Source organism: Ascaphus truei, chromosome 7 (genome assembly GCF_040206685.1).
Source record: "Ascaphus truei isolate aAscTru1 chromosome 7, aAscTru1.hap1, whole genome shotgun sequence".
NCBI classification, from domain to species: Eukaryota; Metazoa; Chordata; class Amphibia; order Anura; family Ascaphidae; genus Ascaphus; species Ascaphus truei.
Genome location: NC_134489.1, coordinates 88,738,422 through 88,756,275, shown reverse-complemented (window position 1 = coordinate 88,756,275; position 17,854 = coordinate 88,738,422). Strand labels below are relative to the sequence as shown.

Below are 17,854 nucleotides of genomic sequence, written 5' to 3'. Positions count from 1 at the left end.
TTACAGAACAACTAACTATACTCTGTGCCATTTGCATGTACTATCTACTAATGGTTGATAAAAACAATGTACAAAAGATTTACAAGGGATAAATCGATCTCTTAGGGGTTTATTCCCATTGACTCAATGGGGCTTTAGAGCTTATTGAATCATACCCTTAAAAGTATTGTACTGTAATAACATATCGTAAGCTGATTGTAGAAATGAGAATCTTCTGTAAACCTTGATACATTTTCTTACATAAAGACCATATATACAGCTATATACTGTGCTATTTTGTACTAAAGAATGTTTTTATTATTTGCATTCTAGATCACAATTACAACATATTCTTCAAAGTCTGTAGATAGCATTGAAAATTTAATGACAGTGCAGGTTGCATCTAAACATCACATTTTTATTTTTTTCTCATCCAGAATAAAATCTTACAGAATATTTCTTAAGATTATATAGGAGCCCCCCTCCAAGTCTTAAAATCAAAATACAATCAAAAATGCTAAAAGCTGAATATCATTCTTTACAAAAATGTAAATGAATATATAATGCAATTTAAGTAACATTTAGTTTTTTTAGAGAAAAATTTATGTTTTTCACCTTTTTAATACCAAAACAGTTACTTACCCCATTTGCATGCCTAGCTAAAATAAACATTTATGAAGACACACTGTAATAGAAAGCAAATTGGCAAGAAATTAAGTAAGCTTGGTAAAAGAAAAAGATTGAAATTGCTGTTGCTATAAGGCGCAAAAATTGGTGTGTTTTTTTCTATAACTACATATAGAAATTGACTTTGGATTCTTCTAGAGTAAAGTAATATATTAAAGACGCATATTTATTCCATTGAATTCAAGTCTTCCTCAAAGTGAGCCACTCTTTTTCGTTTCAGGCAGTATGCAACGGCCTCCACCTCTCCACCCCCATTACTTGGCTTTTGAAAATAAATCTCAATCTGGTCCTGAATGTCTTCTTCAGCTTCTTGAGCTTCTTTGATTCCTGTCAACAGTACTGTTCTTGTGGAAATCCCAGAACATAGCTATAAAGGAGGAAAAACACATGATTGCAGCTCCTTCTAATTCACTTAATTAGAAACTCTGATACCCACAGGCCCTGATGTATCTAACCTGTAGTAGAGATTACATTGTTACTTAATAAATATATTCCAATGTTGCGTTCATGTCTCTGGGGGAAATTCCTATCATTTAACTCAAATGTAGTACTCTCGTAATTCTTCATTCATTTATTTTGACGGTTTACAAAGCGATTTTTGTTTAAAAAAAAAATAATGTATGTCATAGGACAAGCTTTCGTGAGTTCTCCTCTCTTCCTCAGGTTTGCAATACTGATTAACACAGGAATGGCTAAAACAGTGTTTGGGAGAGCGGAGGGGGGGGAGGGAAACAACAGAGATGTACTGGAGATAAGGTAGGGTGAGAAAGTTGTGTTTGAAGACATACAAGGGTAATAAAACGGTGACAAGGAACAGCATGGAGGGGAAGGGGATGCTTTGTGGGGTGGAGGGGGGAGTGTGGATATGAAGAGAGGCAAGCAGGATGATTACAAACAAATGTGATAGTGGCTGAGAAACCCCATATCCGCAGTAAGACCTTTTGTTTTGGTGTCAAAGAGTCTTATCATTCTGAGTTCAAATGTTTTTCGTTCTGGGATGCATTTAAACATTCCATTGAGGATTTTGATTTTTACATAATTTATGGAATTATCTGGTAATGGGAAATGATGCCCCACAGGTGAGCAGTATCTTCCTTCTTCGTGGTGGAGTATGGAGTGTCCATGCATATTCATTCTGCCTTTAAGTTTTTTGGCTGGTTGTCCCAATATAGCATTATGGTTTAGCCTATCCCATAGCCTCTCTTGCATTCCCAGTAAAATCAACCCCACACTGATGAGACCCATCAAGGTCGAAACAGCTGTCTGTGGGTGGTTTTCTCGGTATGCACCTTAACCCTGGCTGTGCTCAAAGCTGTGACCATGCAGCAGGCGGGGTTGCAGACCTGCCTAAGACATGCAGATGAGCATACATTTATATTTGCATATTTGCTTTCCTGTGGAGGGTTTTTGTCACTTTTTTTACTCACCATAACTTAACTCAGTATTATGGTTTAGCCTATCCCATAGCCTCTCTTGCATTCCCAGTAAAATCAACCGCACACTGATGAGACCCATCAAGGTCGAAACGGCTGTCTGTGGGTGGTTTTCTGGGTATGCACCTTAACCCTGGCTGTGCTCAAAGCTGTGACCATGCAGCAAGCTTAAGCCTATAGGGAACCATGTTAAAAATGGTTATTGAGGCAAAAAGTGACACTGTGTGCTCATTTGCATGTCATTTCCCAGAATCCCTTGCTGCAGTGGAAGTGCTGTATGCTGGGTGATGATGGGGAAAGGCGGGGTTGCAGACCTGCCTAAGACATGCAGATGAGCATACAGTTATATTTGCATATTTGCTTTCCTGTGGAGGGTTTTTGTCACTTTTTGTCAGTATTATGGTTTATATATATATATACAGAGTGGTCGACAAATCACCAAAAAATCTACTCGCCACCTAGTACCACCTAGTACCACACATGTGCTGCTTGGGCCAATAGGAGCTCGCCACGATGTTAAATCCACTCGCCCGGGGCGTGCAAATGTATACAGTAGGTTTGTCGAACACTGTATATATATATATATATATATATATATATATATATATATATATATATATAAAGAAGAAGACAATCATCCGCTTGGCTTACAAAATGAATTATTTTCTTTCATTTATTTTTATTGTTGTTGAAAAATACATATGACCAAGTTCAACCTACTGTATGTTAAATTTAGATCACTTTGAATACTCATCCTATATTTGGATTTACATGGATTCAGAAGAAGCCAAGCAAAAAAAAAAACAGTGAAACATTATCCAATTATGACCCATAAGAAAAATAAAATGAAGAAAAATGCATTAAAAATGGGATACGAGTGGGTAAATAATCCCTTAATTATAAATCCGAAAATCTGTTACATGGTACTTGGAGTGTTAGGTTGGAAAATATTAAGGAGACTGTGAAAAGGAGGGTAAAGTATATAGAAATAAGTGAAACGTACCTGAAGCTTGTTCAAATTACATTCTATGAATGGTTCCACTGTAACCTCATGAGCATGGCCATTGGCAATGAATTCATGTGTTCTCCTTTTTGTTAAATGACCTACCACTTAAAAAGAAAAACATATATATTTCAATATAGAAATGTTAAACCTTCCCCAACACAAAATACTATTGTAAATATATAAGGTGATAAGGCATTTTTTATCCCAATATTGAAGTTAAAAATGTGGCTGCCACAAAGTTGGAACCTCCAATTGTATAAATGAGTCTGGCAATATAATAACTTTTAAGTAACTGTTGAATGACTAATAGCTGCTTTTTCTGGGTTTGGTAGAAACAACCCACGTGTAAAGCTTTACGTTATTCGGCACTTATTAAAACTACAACTGCTGGTTAGGTCAATACCAAAATTTGTAAAATTAGACTTTATGGGTCAAAACATATAATGGCAGAAATCCTATATGAGAGGTAGCTACATCCTATACTTCTAGTAGAAATAAAACTCTCCCACAGGCTGGAAGTAAAGATTTCACCTTTAATGTTAATCATTTCTATAGTATCTGACATTGTGTGTGTTAAGAATGAAGGGCATTTTGATCATGTAATGTACCGTAGGCTATTTTGAACCCATGTCTATGTGTCACTATATCAATTTAGAAATATATATGTATAATTGCTCTGTATAATTTATACTTTATATATTTTCACCTATTGTGAAGTTCAGAGTTGCAGTAGCCACACTGGTCATCTATGAAGAAGACTCTCGCAGATTCATTAAGAGGTATTGCAAAATCCGACATAGCCTCTAAACTTAATTCAATTAGTATCATTTATGTTGCATAAATTCTATACCGTGTAAAAAAAAAAAAAACAATAAACAAAATTAAAAAATATTTTTATAACATTCCTAAAGCATGCTAGTATAGCAAGTTCAAACAAAGAGGCATTCACCCACAAACAGGAACGTGTAAATATGCGAGGAAATTAGAAATATATCATATTGTCGATGACCTTTACAAAGAGCTGTGAGCTAGTTCATAAGCATTGTGGTACGTTGCATCCTTCCCTACAAGTCCACATTTGTATATTTGTTCATTAAACTGTTCTTCATAGCCTATAAGGGCCGCCCCCAAAAAAAAAGGAACCAAATACTGTGAGATCAAGCTTAAATTCTAAAGAAAGTCATTAATAATAGTTCAAAATCCTGTGCGCACCTCCAGTCTTCAGGAACGTAATATGAGCTGAGTTATTTATTTGATCACACTCCACATTCTCTATCTCTCCTCCTCCTATTTTTGATTTGTAGAAGGTCAGTTCCAGTTTGTCTTTCAGGTACTCATCACAAAGGCCCAAGGGGAGATTGCGGACAATCACTTTTTTGGTAGAAATGCAGGTGTTAACCTAGATAAAGAAACACAAAAAACCATCAGAAAAGAGAACCCCTTTTATACATGGTGTCAGAATACCTTCAATCAATTTTGTTTTACCTCAAACTTCAATGTCTGTTGCAAATGGACAGGACCTGCTCTCACTTCTAAAAAAGGTGCACCATTGAAGTTGAGCGTATAGCTGCTTTTTTTAATAACTCTTTGAGCAACTGGAAGGAAAATTGTGAAATTATTAGTATTTTCCAAAGCATTTGTGATTACCAGGGCTACTGATAAACAGTATAACAGTATGGTCTATGTTAATGAGGACTATTGGAAGGGAATAATAACAATAATAACATGTTCTTGTATAGTGCTGCTAGGTTTATGTAGTGCTTTACAGAGACATTTTGCCCTGTCCCGTGGAATTTACAATCCAAGTTTTTGGTGGCTGAGGCACAGGGAGATAGGGTGACTTGCCCAATGTCACAAGGAGCTGACACCGGGACCAGGCTCCCCTCCTTCAAACTCTCAATGCGAGTCAGTGTCTTTACTCAGTGAGCCACTCACTCAGTGGCTTGACCTCTCCTGGTATTTCACACCACTTTGCTAAAAGGTCAGCAAGAAGCATAGAGGGTATTTCACACTACATAAATCTAACGCATAAACAATAACCCTTATCCAAAGGTTGTTAAGTTTCACTCAGTAAGCCGTAAATTAATATACAGATCTGTTTCATTTAACAGCATGTTTCTTACCTTCTTCATCTTCAAAAGTCAAAAGTGCTTGACCATTCTGGAGCACAAAGGCGCCGTTTATAGTGACAACAGACTTGCAGGAAATATCCAAAGGTGTGTCATTTTTTGCGTTATCTTTCATGAGCTCAATCGCGGTAAAATTGATATTATTTTCTGGCAACTTCTTTCCAATCTAGTGCAAACCGAATACATGATTAGACGAGAAACGCCATTTATAACCTTTAATACAAATACAAACCTTTAAGTGCAAATCAACTGGAACCCACTTAAATGTGTTTGGTGAGATATATGTCAGTAAAAAAATCATGTTCTACTGAGATGCATGTATGTATATATGTATGTATATGTTTATATAAGCAGCACCATACTATACAAGATATACAGTAATCCCATATGTAAGCCCATATTTTCCAAGCGTTGCCAGGATATAAGGTAAAAGCTATGATAGACATTTACCTGGTCCATTAAGTGTTAAAAAAAAAATTACCATGAAGAAATTACCTGCAACTGTTCCGAATGTTTTGTGAAAGTCGCCACCTTGGCATCTAAACGTTCTTCAAGCTCCTGGATCTCTTTTTCCAACTCAGAGTTCTTGTTCATTAACTCATTCACTTCTCTCTTTAAAAAATGGTTGATATCAATAGTCAACAAACAAAAAACAGCGTCAGCAAAGGGTCAAAAAAGACATTACTGACCAATGAAGAAAGAAACTGCCTGTTTCCGCAGTATTAGCTGTTATTCGCTGTGACTAATGGTGTACAGTATGTATTTTGGTAGATGTAAGAATGTTTGTGATTTAGCACATACATTAAATGAGACAGAGAAAGACAGACAGAGACAGAGAGAGACAGAGAGAGACAGAGACAGAGACAGAGACAGAGACAGAGACAGAGACAGAGACAGAGACAGAGAGAGAGAGAGAGAGAGAGAGAGAGAGAGAGAGAGAGAGAGAGAGAGAGAGACATTTGACCATTATCAGTCATGTAAAATGTAGCAAGATCCGACAGTTTCATCAAAAATTTGCCAATACAAGCTCTTTATTTAAAAAACATGTTTTTGTTACCCAGGATTGAAGCAGGGGGTCCCATTAAAGCAGGTGGTCCTATTAATTTCAACTCTGGGGACCCCCTCTTCTAGAGATACTGACCTCCATAGTAGGTGCCATTAGCCACTCGGGATCACATAATGGCCGCTGTTCAAATCTCCCGCGCCCTGCGGGCCAATAGGGAGCTGTGATGTCATCAGGTTCAGCTTCCAATTGGCCAACGTGACGTGGGAGCTTTAAACTTTGAAGCCCAGCAAGCTCAGCCTGATCGGCTACCGGCACCTACTACGGAGTTAAGTATCTCCGGAAGCAGGGGGTCCCCGGAGCTGAAATGAATGGGGTCCAGCTCCAAAGATCCCCCGCCTCAATCCTGGGGGAGAGGGGAATACATGTTTTTTAAAAGCGCTTGGATTGCTCATTTAACAGACCATGAAATAGGGATTTTGCAGGAGAGACTGAATGAGGTAAATGCCCATACTGTCTCACTCTCTCGCAAAAGCCATACAGTATCTCAGGTCTGGATGTCGCTTGACTATATTGTAGATTCTGTGGTGAAATTCTCCCATTTCGAACTAATGTGCTGACTTTCAACCGAACTTGGCCAATTTCAATCAAACTTTTTTGGCAAAATGTTTTTGAAAATGTGCTCAAAAAAAAACATTTGCAACCTGAATTTTGGTAAATTTGCACATCTGTAATCTGTGACATGTAAGGCTGAGGCATGCGGTCGGCGGCTCGCGCGGACCGCCAGCCCATTACCTGCAGTACGGTGGTTCCCACTGCCTCCTCCCTCCGTGGCTCACAACGTGCTGTGACGCGTCAGCCGGCCGGAGCTACAAGGCCCTGGTGATCCGGAGCAGTGACGCGTCACGTGGTGTGGCAGGGAGCCAATGAGGAGGGGAGCTGTCTGGAGCTGAGGACGGGAGGGAGGCGGCTTGGCAGGGTTCCCGCACGGTTCACCGAGACATGAGACCTACGACTAATCAAGTTTCTCCCTCAGGAGACCGGCTATTAAATATGGGGTGAAAAAATGTGTGGGACTCATTAGACAGCCTGCTGTGATTGTGATCAGCCCTGCCAATCTGTTCGGAATGTGCCCCCCCCGACGCGTTTTGACCACGCCCCCCCCGCACCGCAAAAAGTTAACTGCAGACCGCAGATTGCGGTGCCGTGACTTGCACGCGCTGCCGGCAAGCAAAGCGGCCGTGCGGGCGCGTGCAGCGGGGCCTTAGCCTAAAACTCTTGCATACAGTATAAAGCAGAGTGTTAGCACGTGTATACTAATTTAGACCTATGTCCCCAATGAAAAGGTAATATAACGAAACACTGCATTTTGTGTGCTGGTTATTCCTCCCTAATTGCTCCTATAACCTCTCCTCAATAAATGACACGTTAAAAAAAAAAACCTTCAAGCATACATTTTACTTTAAAACAAAGGATCTATCTACATCTCTACAGATAGCCCCACTGTTTCTCTGTGTGGGATAACCAATATCTTTTATGTAATACTCCAGACACTTCAGAGCATTTAACATGACTTTTTATAATTAGATTGTAAGCTCCTCGGAGCAGGGACTTCCCTTCCTAAATGTTACTTTTATGTCTGAAGCACTTATTCCCATGACCACTATTAGTATTATTTGTTATTTATACAATTGTCACGTGTATTACTACTGGGAAGCGCTATGTACATTAATGGCGCTATATAAATAAAGACACAATACTTTTGCAGCTTCTTTTAACTGCTTCAATAAAAGTGTAAATAATTGCAGTCACAAAGGATTATAGGAATGTGCATGCTAATGAGCACATTAAACAGTCACTGTTAGCGCTAAAAACTTCTTGAAAAATCCTCTAAAACAGGGGTGTCAAACGCAGTCCTCAAGGGCGCCACTGATTGAGCCACCTGTGCTAAAGCAGGGATATCAAATGCAACTACAACACACATCACTGCGAAGTGCTCAAAGAACTAGATTGGTAATCACTTGAGTCTAGGCGCAAAGTTCACCTTTCCTGTCTTGCCTTCAAATACTTTATAGGCAAGCTACCCATCTATCTGAACAAGCTCCTCACCCCTACCACATGCAGCACCTATCACCTGAGATCTGACTCCAAAAGACTGTTCATGGTCCCAAGATTCAGCAAAGTATCCGGCCACTCCTCCTTCTCTTACCATGCACCCCAAAACTGGAACAACCTACCGGAAACGCTCACATCCACCACCACTTTAAGTTCTTTCAAAACTAAAGCTCACATTTTAATTTGGTCTGTAACTGTTACATACGCCTATAATATATGTTATCTTTAACTGTGCATGCAATGTCTTGTATATAATGAATACCCTGTTCACTTATGTAACTGTATTTGTTACAATGTATTATTTGTCTTAACCCCAGGACATACTTGAAAACGAGAGGTAACTCTCAATGTATTACTTCCTGGTAAAATATTTAATAAATAAATAAAAATAAATAATATCCATGAAACCTGTGCTGTTGGTGGTCCTTGAGTACTGAGTTTAACACCCCTGCTCTAAAAGTTCTTGCATTACGTACAGTATCTGGTATTGCTTAGTCATGCCGGCCTGTGAGATCAGCCTAATACATTATACTTATTCCCTTTAGTCCCTGCCCTTGGCAGGGGTAAGCTAGTAGCACTGTAGTGTGAAGCCGGCAGAGGGCAGCCAAATCAGTACACTGCCGGACACTGGAATAGATTGCTATAAACTATTTAAAACAACTGCAAGAGCACAACTAACACCAAATATTGTCTTTATGGCACTAAAATAATGCGAAACTGTAAACATGATTGTGTTACCTTGTAGAGTTGTTCCTTTTCAGATAAGTCTTCTTCATTTGCCTTTTCTTCCTCACCCAGCTTTGTCACAAGCTCCTTTTCTTTTATTTTGTTTTCATCTGCATCAAGTTTCTGGATAAGTAATGTTGTTTTCCTGTTATCTTCTCGATCACATTTTTCCTTGGGTACAAAAAAACACAAGAGTACTTTTAAACTTTGGTTTCCAGAGGCACCGCGACACCAGAGGGCTACAGACGCTCTGGCAAATGGCAATCACGTGACCGGGAATCGCGGCGTCCCTTAACCCAGGTATGGAAGAGGATTTCCCTGCATTAAAGATCGCGATCTCCCCTAAATAACGCGCGCACACGTAGCCACGACGCCACGGAGGAACCTGGAGTGCCAGATCCCACCACGCAGTGGCTACGTCATGGAGCACCCAAAGGGTTAATACAGATCAGCATCAATAGTAAAACTAGCATCACTGAGTATTGTCCAAAATTACCTTCCACGCTTCACACTCTTCTTTTAGCCTGTGTAAGTCACCCATGATTGTACTTGTGGTTGTGGAAAATCTGAATAGAAAGATAAAATCATACAGATGAATACAAAATCCATATATATGTATAGTGAGGCTTTCAAAATCTAAATACAATGTATTTGATGTTTACGGTACTGCAGACAGATCCCTTTGATAAAAACAATATTCCTCCAACCAGGGTTGCCATATCCAGAGGCCAAGTGGATTTACAATTGTAGTGCAAGCGATTGTTGTTAAAGTTATAACTTAGTCTGCGCTTATAGTGCCGGCGATGGCGACGCAAGGTCGCCAGAAAACAAACGTATTGCCGACGTCGCGTGTGCTTGTAGTAAGCGCGACTGGGCGACACGAGAAATTTGGAAGCCGGTCACATTTGATTTTTCAGAGGCTGTTGCCACAGAGGCTTTTTGTTTTTGTTTTTAAACAAGAGATAACGCTACTCTAATGAACATATATCTCTAGCTCTAGTCATTTGTCCTGGTTTGAGAATTTATATACAAGGAAAGAGAATCTTAAAGCAACAAACCTGTCATTTTAACCTCCCCCTTTTTTTTTTTTTTACAGGATTGAACTCTGGGATCCCCCAAAGCTAAATTGCGCGATTTTTAGCCCTATGCTCCCCTCCCCTCTTGTTTATAAGATACTTAATAGTGAAGTTACCAGTGTTTAAATTCCCTTCCAACAGGAAGGCGCAAATGATGATGTTGCAGCTCCCTATTGGTCCAAGATTTGGCAGCCATTATGTTTCCCCAGAAGAGAGTTTTATCACAGGTAACTTCATTGGTAAGTTTCTGGGGTTTAGTTCTGGAGGTTCCCCAGTTCAAATCCTGTAAAACCAAACAGACTAGGTATACAAAAAGGAGCAGGAGGGATTTTTGCTTTAAAGACCTTGTCCAAACTGCACTTTAAAAATATATTTGTTTGTTTGTTTTAATATATGGTGCTTTTTATTACCGTTATTGAAAATGAATTACCTAAGCTACCGATCAATTCGTTCTCCGGTGATTGATCAGCAAAATACTGCTTCCCAGGGTTCACTTAATGGCCGCCTTTCAGTTTCAATCAATTCTTCAGTCAGTGTACCTCAGCAGCTACAATATATTATAATATTACTAAGGTAACATCATATATTGTTACAGTTTGCAGCTCAAACTGCAGGGAATATTGGCAACAAATTATCACAAACAGAAAAGTCTTGCAAAGAAGGTACTGCTGGGGAGGTGTGCTAAAAGCTGTTTTTTATTTGTATTCAACTCTTAATAACTAGTTGGATTCACCAGACTGGGGTATGCATATAATGTAGGTTATAGTAAAATACCTCACCTAAAAACACACTATTCTTGCTGTACATATTGTTTACACTGTATAACAATGTTTGCTTATATTTATCTTAATGTAATTGTTTTACATTTCCCTCATACTGCTTTTATCATTAAGGGCCAGATTCCCTAAGTAGCGTTAAATCAGTGAAAATAATGTTAACTAAATCAGAAATTAGCTATTTTCTCAGATTTATGATAACTCCAGATTCACTAGGCAGAAGTAAACATCATTAAATAGCTCTACAGTTCAGATTCACTAAAGGGGGCAATGCTTTAACACTAATAAACTCCCATTGAAATTAATAGTAGTTTAATCCCTCCTGTATTGGTGGTACCAACGTAGAAATAACTTCTCAAATTAATTGTATTAGCATATTAGATTGGCAGGATAAATATGGTTAAGTGGAGCAATGAACTAATGGCAGATGCCACAGCTGTTCAGAAACATCTGCAGATTTCTTCCACACGTTTAGGTAATGTCCCAAGGTACAGGACTTTTGGGGGAAGAAATAGAATATTTAGATGAAGCATTTACAATATCTTACAGTAGCGACTCTGTAACTGTGTTGCTAGAGTTAAAAAGAAAGAAAATGGCATGGACAGCTTGATACAAATAATTATTGTAGTTGCTAGAAGATGCATCACTCTGAAATGGAATGATGCAGGACCACAACCCTTAGCTATGGTACAAAAACAAAGTGATGAATCTGTTCATACTGGATGGGTTGGACTCATGGTTAAACGGTCCCATTTAAAAAAAAAAAAGAAAATGATCAAGAAATGGAAAACGTTTTTTTGAAAATAACCAATATGGAGTTAAAGAAATTTGAGAAATACTAGAGGCTAATGTTTGATGTAATCACCAACATACAACGAAAAGCATATACGATGACTCCAAATTAGTAAAAACACACGTTATTGTATTTTTTGTAGGACAGTTCTATTTGTTTATGTTCTTTATTAATAAAAACATTAAATAAAAAATATACAGAGATGACAGTAAAAAGGAAAACAAGAATGCAACTCAGGAAGACCTTTCCACATCAATAAAACATGATTGACACCACATGATTTTATTTAGTGAATACAGGCATACCCCGCATTAACGTACGCAATGGGACCAGACCATGTATGTAAAGCGAAAATGTACTTAAAGTGAAGCACTCCCTTTTTCCCACTTATCGATGCATGTACTGTACTGCAATCATCATATATACGTGCATAACTGATGTAAATAACGCATGTGTAACAGGCTCTATAGTCTCCCCGCTTGCGCACAGCTTCGGTACAGGTAGGGAGCTGGTATTGCTGTTCAGGACGTGGTGACAGGCGCATGCGTGAACTGCCGTTTGACTATTGGGCGATATGTACTTACTCGCGAGTGTACTTAAAGTGAGTGTCCTTAAAGCGGGGTATGCCTGTATGCCTTTCCTGTATAGGCACATGTTAACATCAGTTTATATCACTGTAAATGCTGTATGATAATGCCCTCTAGTGGCTCTGGCCCTACATTTATACATTGTAAGAAAACTAATAACACCAGTGATTTCCTTGTACCTCATTTTAATAAGTAAGTTTGAATGAGGGAGTCGTGGCTCAATTTCCAGGTGTCAGCTCCTTGTGACCTTGGGCAAGTCACTTTATCTCCCTGTACCTCAGGCACCAAAAACATAAATTGGAAGCTCATCTGTGCAGGGACCTGTGTCTGTAACAATCCTATGTTCTGCGTACTGTGCACTGTATTGTAATTGTGAAGCGCTTTGAGTCCCAGTGGGAGAAAAGCGCTATATGAAATAAAGTTATTATCTATTCTTGCTTTAGCATCACACAAAAAGCAACACATAAACTGGCAGTTTAGCTGATATATATATTCTGACATACATGTTAAAATACATGGAAGTATACAGTACCTACCCCAGAGGTAGCTCTTCCAATGTTTCTGATCCGGGAGGGCTCCTAATTGCAGCAGGATTTCTGTGACTGTAACTGCCTGCTAAATACTTAATGATAATTGTAGTAATTCTCAAAAATACTATCCTTTTAGAATTAGCCTAAATAAGGAAGCAGATGTAGTAGACGGAGAGAGTGGTGTTTGTTCCTGTATCTGTCCCTCCCTCTTCTGGACTAGAGCAGAAATCGAAACCAGAAACTCAGAGCAATGCTGTGTGACTTTCACTTTCTGTTTTATCAGAGATCAATGGCCAATACATATACAGTACAATGATCTGCCATTCCTTTCACTCAGGCTTGTCGCATGACTCCGCTGAACCATTCCATGCTTCAGCAGTGTGAATCCTTGAAGGGGTTTGATGCATTATAACAACGTATTAGACATACTGAAACATATCTAATTGTTTCAGTCCGAATACATAAAATTGAGTCGACACATACTTCAGCATTTTATATTAGATAGGCATGTACGAAAAGAACAGGTTTTCAATTCAATTAAAATATGGTGTTATATATTTATTTATAAAATGTTTTACCAGGAAGTACTGCACTGAGAGTTACCTCTCGTTTTCTTGTGTGTCCTGGACACAGAGTTATGATGACAAATATATGGTAGCAAAAACATGGTTACATTAAATGAGCAGGGTTATACATTATATATATAAAGACATTGCATGAACAATTAAACATATTTTAACTTGGTGTATGAAACAGTTACAGACCAGATTAAAATGTGAGACAACTTTATTTTTGAAAACACTTATAGATATTATTAAAGCATATATTTACATGTTTTATCATTTATTGTATTCTTTCAGACAGCCAGTCCAATAGCAAGAAACATTAGCAACAAAGAATGCTGATTTATATTTTTGGAAAGCTAAAATGTGATATTGTGTTGTCATATTTGCCATTGAATTGTACGGATATGGATCATATGTTAGATATTATTAAAGTATTGACAACTACCTGTATATGGCATTGTGACATTCCATAGCCTCCAAGTGTACTTATGTAGCAGGTACACTACATGTTTTGGGTCATGTAAGATGAGCTTTGCCTATTACACTGCTTGTTTTTGTGTGTGTGGTAAGCTGCATTCGTATGGGGACTTCCATGAGAATCACTTGAGTGTATCTCCATCCAGAACCAGTAGATGCACTACAGTGGTAAGTATTTTTATGTGCAAAAAGCTGGAGGGTCTGATTTCTGGTTCTACCAATTCGGAAACCTCTCTGGAACAGGAACGGCTCTCAAACAGTGTCCCAGGAAGCGCCCCCTGCAGCTGACAGGCTTCAGCCTGCACATTAATGTCAGAGGGGGCATGTGTGTCTGCCTACACGGGGAGAGGTAACTGGAGGGTCTTCAGCCCTGTAATCTAAGGCTGCTAGAGGGACATTGACAGCACTCACACAGCGCAGGGGTCTAGGAACTACAGGCAAAGAGAAGGCTTTCAGGGCAGGAGTAAGACTGAAAGGGGCAGTAAGTAATAATAAAGAACAGATAGCAAAAGAGGTGTAAGTTAGCCCCCCATTCTATCAGGGCAGGAGTGATAGTGAAGAGGGGCATGCAGGCTATAAGGTAGGTGTGGGTGCCAGGACACTTATTCGGGCTGCCGACACTGCTGTATATAGTACCAGGATGCCTGACGGAAATTCTGGTTAAGATGCAGGACTCTCTTTGATATAAGATCATACGAGTCTCTCCACCAGGCTTCCCCTTCACTGCTCAAGTCCACTAAGCCAGCGTGGACAGGGTTAATTTAAAAGGAAATGTATAACCTCTATTCATTTAATGTAACCATATATTGGCATCATAACTCTGTGCCCAGGACATACTTGAAACGATAGGTACAGTAACTCTCAACGTATTACTTCCTGGTAAAACATTTTATAAATTAACCTGTTCCAGCTGTTGGAAAATCTAGTTATTGTGACAAGATACAGTACCTGTTCTTGCTGGCAGAACATCTAGTTAAGGTTCCAGGATACCTGTTCCTGCTGGCAGAACAGCTAGTTAAGGTTCCAGGATACCTGTTCCTGCTGGTAGAATAGCTAGTTAAGGTTCCAGGTTACCTGTTCCTGCTGGTAGAATAGCTAGTTAAGGTTCCAGGATACCTGTTCCTGCTGGTAGAATAGCTAGTTAAGGTTCCAGGATACCTGTTCCTGCTGGCAGAACAGCTAGTTAAGGTTCCAGGATACCTGTTCCTACTGGTAGAATAGCTAGTTAAGAAATGAAAGAATGTAAAAGGTTTGTGAGAGACCCTGAGGATATTTATATTTTATTTTTTGTACTCTGTATGATATTGTCTTTATCACGTTTATTTTAAATAGTTTCAATCCTTGACAAAATAAATATGCCCCACCCTCGCTCTATGTCCCAGAGTGACTTCCTCTTCCTTTACGTAGAGAAAATACTTTCACTTTTATCTTTCGGGCATTCATTAGCACTTAAGGCGAACTTCAGATCATTAAAGGGTGGAAGAAAATATGACATTAAGAATATGTTTTATTAAAGTTTCAGAAGGTTGAGGTCTGTATGCTTCACGGTAAGTTCATTATTCATTGAAATTAAGGAGCAAGGGTGCTAGTTGTTTTAATAGGTAAATACGATCAATCTCTTGTTTCCTTGGATGGATCATGTATTGTATCGCAGAACAAAGTAATGTGATACTCTCTGGTGCTAAAGAAATTAAATAATGAAATGTGCTTGTGATCTTTTAATTAATAAAATACTATATATTCATATCTGTATATTCTAAAAATAAAACAAAGAAAATGAAAGTAAATTGTGATGTAGAGACGGAGAGCTGTGAGTTTTATGCAAAACAACGTTTTTGTTGGGAAAGACTAAATTACAGTTATATTTCTGTGCTTGTAAACTTTGTAAAACAAATGAAATATTCACATACTGTATGTTTAGAAACAGGACCAAATAAGTAACTAATATGTTTTTGTGTTGTTTAAATCAACAGAAGTATATTAAAACACAGTGGCCGTAAGATAAACGCTAGCCTTAGTAAAGCTATAAGCTTGCTGTTGTATTGTAGTGTTGTACTGTATTTTTGTTATTCCGTCAACTATGTATAAAGTGCTTTGAATATTTAAGTTAAAGGGAAATGGTGGGCTGAGTAAAGGTCAGTAAGGCTGTCCACAGCAGGGGAGGCTGCGCTGAGCCGTGCGGACGCTCTGCGCTGAGCCCCTGCATCCTCCATGAGGATGTCTTTAGAGGGGGCTCACGCGAGCGTCCGCAGGCGTGCTGAGGCACTGGATTTTTCAGCCGACAGCCAAGCAGTTTTTCAGAGCGCTGTCGGCTGAAAACATCCAATCAGCGCGGAGCAGCGTCAACGTCACGGCGCCGTGACATCGGCGCCGTGACTTTGACGTCGGTGCGTCGCGGGCGGTTGGCCAAGCGACGTCACTGCCCCGCCTCCCTCAGTCTCCCCCCGCCTCCCGATCGCGCCCGCTGGCTCGCCTGCATGGGCATGAAATCGCGCAGATTTCAGCAGGCGAGCCTCAGCGTCAGCGCGCCTCAGCCCTGCTACCCCCTCTATGGCCCCAGCCTAATGCTTTAATAGAATGCAAAGATTCTGAAATGGAAAAAAATGAAATAAACATAAAGGTGGGTTATTTATCTGGTGCAATATTGATCCAAAAACAGTATCCCCCATGGTGGGAATTTCCAGCGAACACTGCACCCTTTGCCCTTGATCTCTGACGTTCATAAAGGACATTTTTTAAAAGCAGGTGTTTTCCAGCCACATATCATCATGAGATGTAATATGGGAATTAGATTACTAACCAGCTCTCGTGATGTTTGTACATGGGGGATGTAGGTAATAAATCATAAGGTACTGTACAGAACCAATCAAATCACTGTTATTGCCAAGTTACAAGAAACAATTATTTGTTCTAGACAAACGGTGTTTTTTTCTTAGGGTGCCTGGTTTGTTACTATTTCCTTTACAGACTTTTCAGTCTGTAATTTTCCATATGTACTGTTATCCCACAACATGGGGTCCATATATTAACCCTTTGGGTGCCCCAGAACGTAGCTCCTGTTGTCTGTCACTCAATGGGTTAAGCATCGCAAATAGAATTTTCCATGTTAAATAGCCACAAGAAAACCAAGAGATATATTGCTCATGTGTGTATCTGTATATTAACCTTTTCTTTTTCATTGTAAGCATAAGCAATTCCTTTTAGTCCGGCATATTGTCACAAACAGGTGGGTGGGGGTTTTTTTTTTGCTTTTTTTTTATAAAAATATTTTACCAGGAAAAAAATACATTGAGACTTACCTCTTGTTTCCAAGTATGTTCTGGGAACACAATAATAAGGTGTTAATTGGGGCACACGACAAAACAGTCGGTTTCCAATGAAAACCCAGCAGCTGGGATGCCCATGGCACAGATATAAATGGTATATATTAAAAGGATTTGTATATGTGTGTACATTTTTTTAGTAAAACTACGTCAAAACATACACATAGTTAGATATGGGAAAATCCTATACGTCTGTTTCTCTGTTTATCTTGTTATCACAGAATTAAATGTGCTTAAGTTGCTGTGTATCAACAATAAAAAAAATGTTGGCACATCACCAATACCATTATATACATAAACAAAATGTAATAGTTTCATAGTATACAGATGCAGCCACCAGTATTAGAACACTTGCCTGGGAAATGCTGGGGCAGTCTCACAGTAAATGCCTCAACATTGCCTCAACATTTCTGTGAGATTCTTAATGGCCCATCGGATTAACACATAGGGGGGTCCCTGCAGTCCCATTCAAACTGAATGGGACTGCAGGAAGCCCTGCTGTGTTAATCCGATGGGCCATTAAGAATCTCACCGAAATGTTGAGGCAATGTTGAGGCATTTACTGTGAGACTGCCCCAGCATTTCCCAGGCAAGTGTTCTAATACTGGTGGCTGCATCTGTAGCTAGGTCTACTATGAAAAAAACCTC

At 39.2% G+C, this 17,854-nt stretch overlaps 2 protein-coding genes across 6 annotated transcripts in view; one reads left to right on the top strand and one right to left on the bottom strand.

Moving 5' to 3' along the window:
* Positions 1-272: 272 nt before the first annotated feature.
* On the bottom strand, positions 273-13,076 carry NMI (N-myc and STAT interactor). Of its 5 annotated transcripts, none has more exons than XM_075609410.1 (10): positions 12,843-13,076; positions 10,585-10,701; positions 9,575-9,644; positions 9,091-9,249; positions 5,730-5,846; positions 5,229-5,400; positions 4,591-4,700; positions 4,318-4,504; positions 3,103-3,209; positions 273-1,033 (listed from the first exon to the last, which is right to left on the bottom strand). In XM_075609410.1, exons 3-10 carry the CDS (start codon positions 9,617-9,619, stop codon positions 833-835), a joined length of 1,098 nt encoding a protein of 365 aa, XP_075465525.1. In that variant the 5' UTR covers positions 9,620-9,644; positions 10,585-10,701; positions 12,843-13,076; the 3' UTR covers positions 273-832. The 5 variants fall into 5 exon arrangements, with proteins under 5 accessions (XP_075465525.1, XP_075465526.1, XP_075465524.1 ...); XM_075609411.1 differs by having other exon boundaries at positions 10,565-10,701; positions 12,847-13,076; XM_075609409.1 differs by having other exon boundaries at positions 12,847-13,076.
* Positions 13,077-15,300: 2,224 nt separating this feature from the next.
* LOC142500006 (protein mono-ADP-ribosyltransferase PARP15-like) overlaps positions 15,301-17,854 on the top strand; it is a 33,641-nt gene continuing 31,087 nt past the window's right edge. Inside the window, exon 1 of the mRNA XM_075610062.1 lies at positions 15,301-15,430. The gene's annotated coding sequence lies outside the window, so the exon portion shown is untranslated. The remainder of the gene's footprint in view (positions 15,431-17,854) is intronic.

Coding starts and splice junctions, on each gene's coding strand:
- NMI (XM_075609410.1), bottom strand. CDS start 9,619: ATGGGTGACTTACACAGGCTAAAAGAAGAGTGTGAAGCGTGGAAG. Junction 4,701..5,228: donor GACTTTTGAAGATGAAGAAG/GTAAGAAACATG, acceptor TTTTCCTTCCAG/TTGCTCAAAGAGTTATTAAA. Junction 3,210..4,317: donor TACGTTCCTGAAGACTGGAG/GTGCGCACAGGA, acceptor TTTCTTTTTAAG/TGGTAGGTCATTTAACAAAA.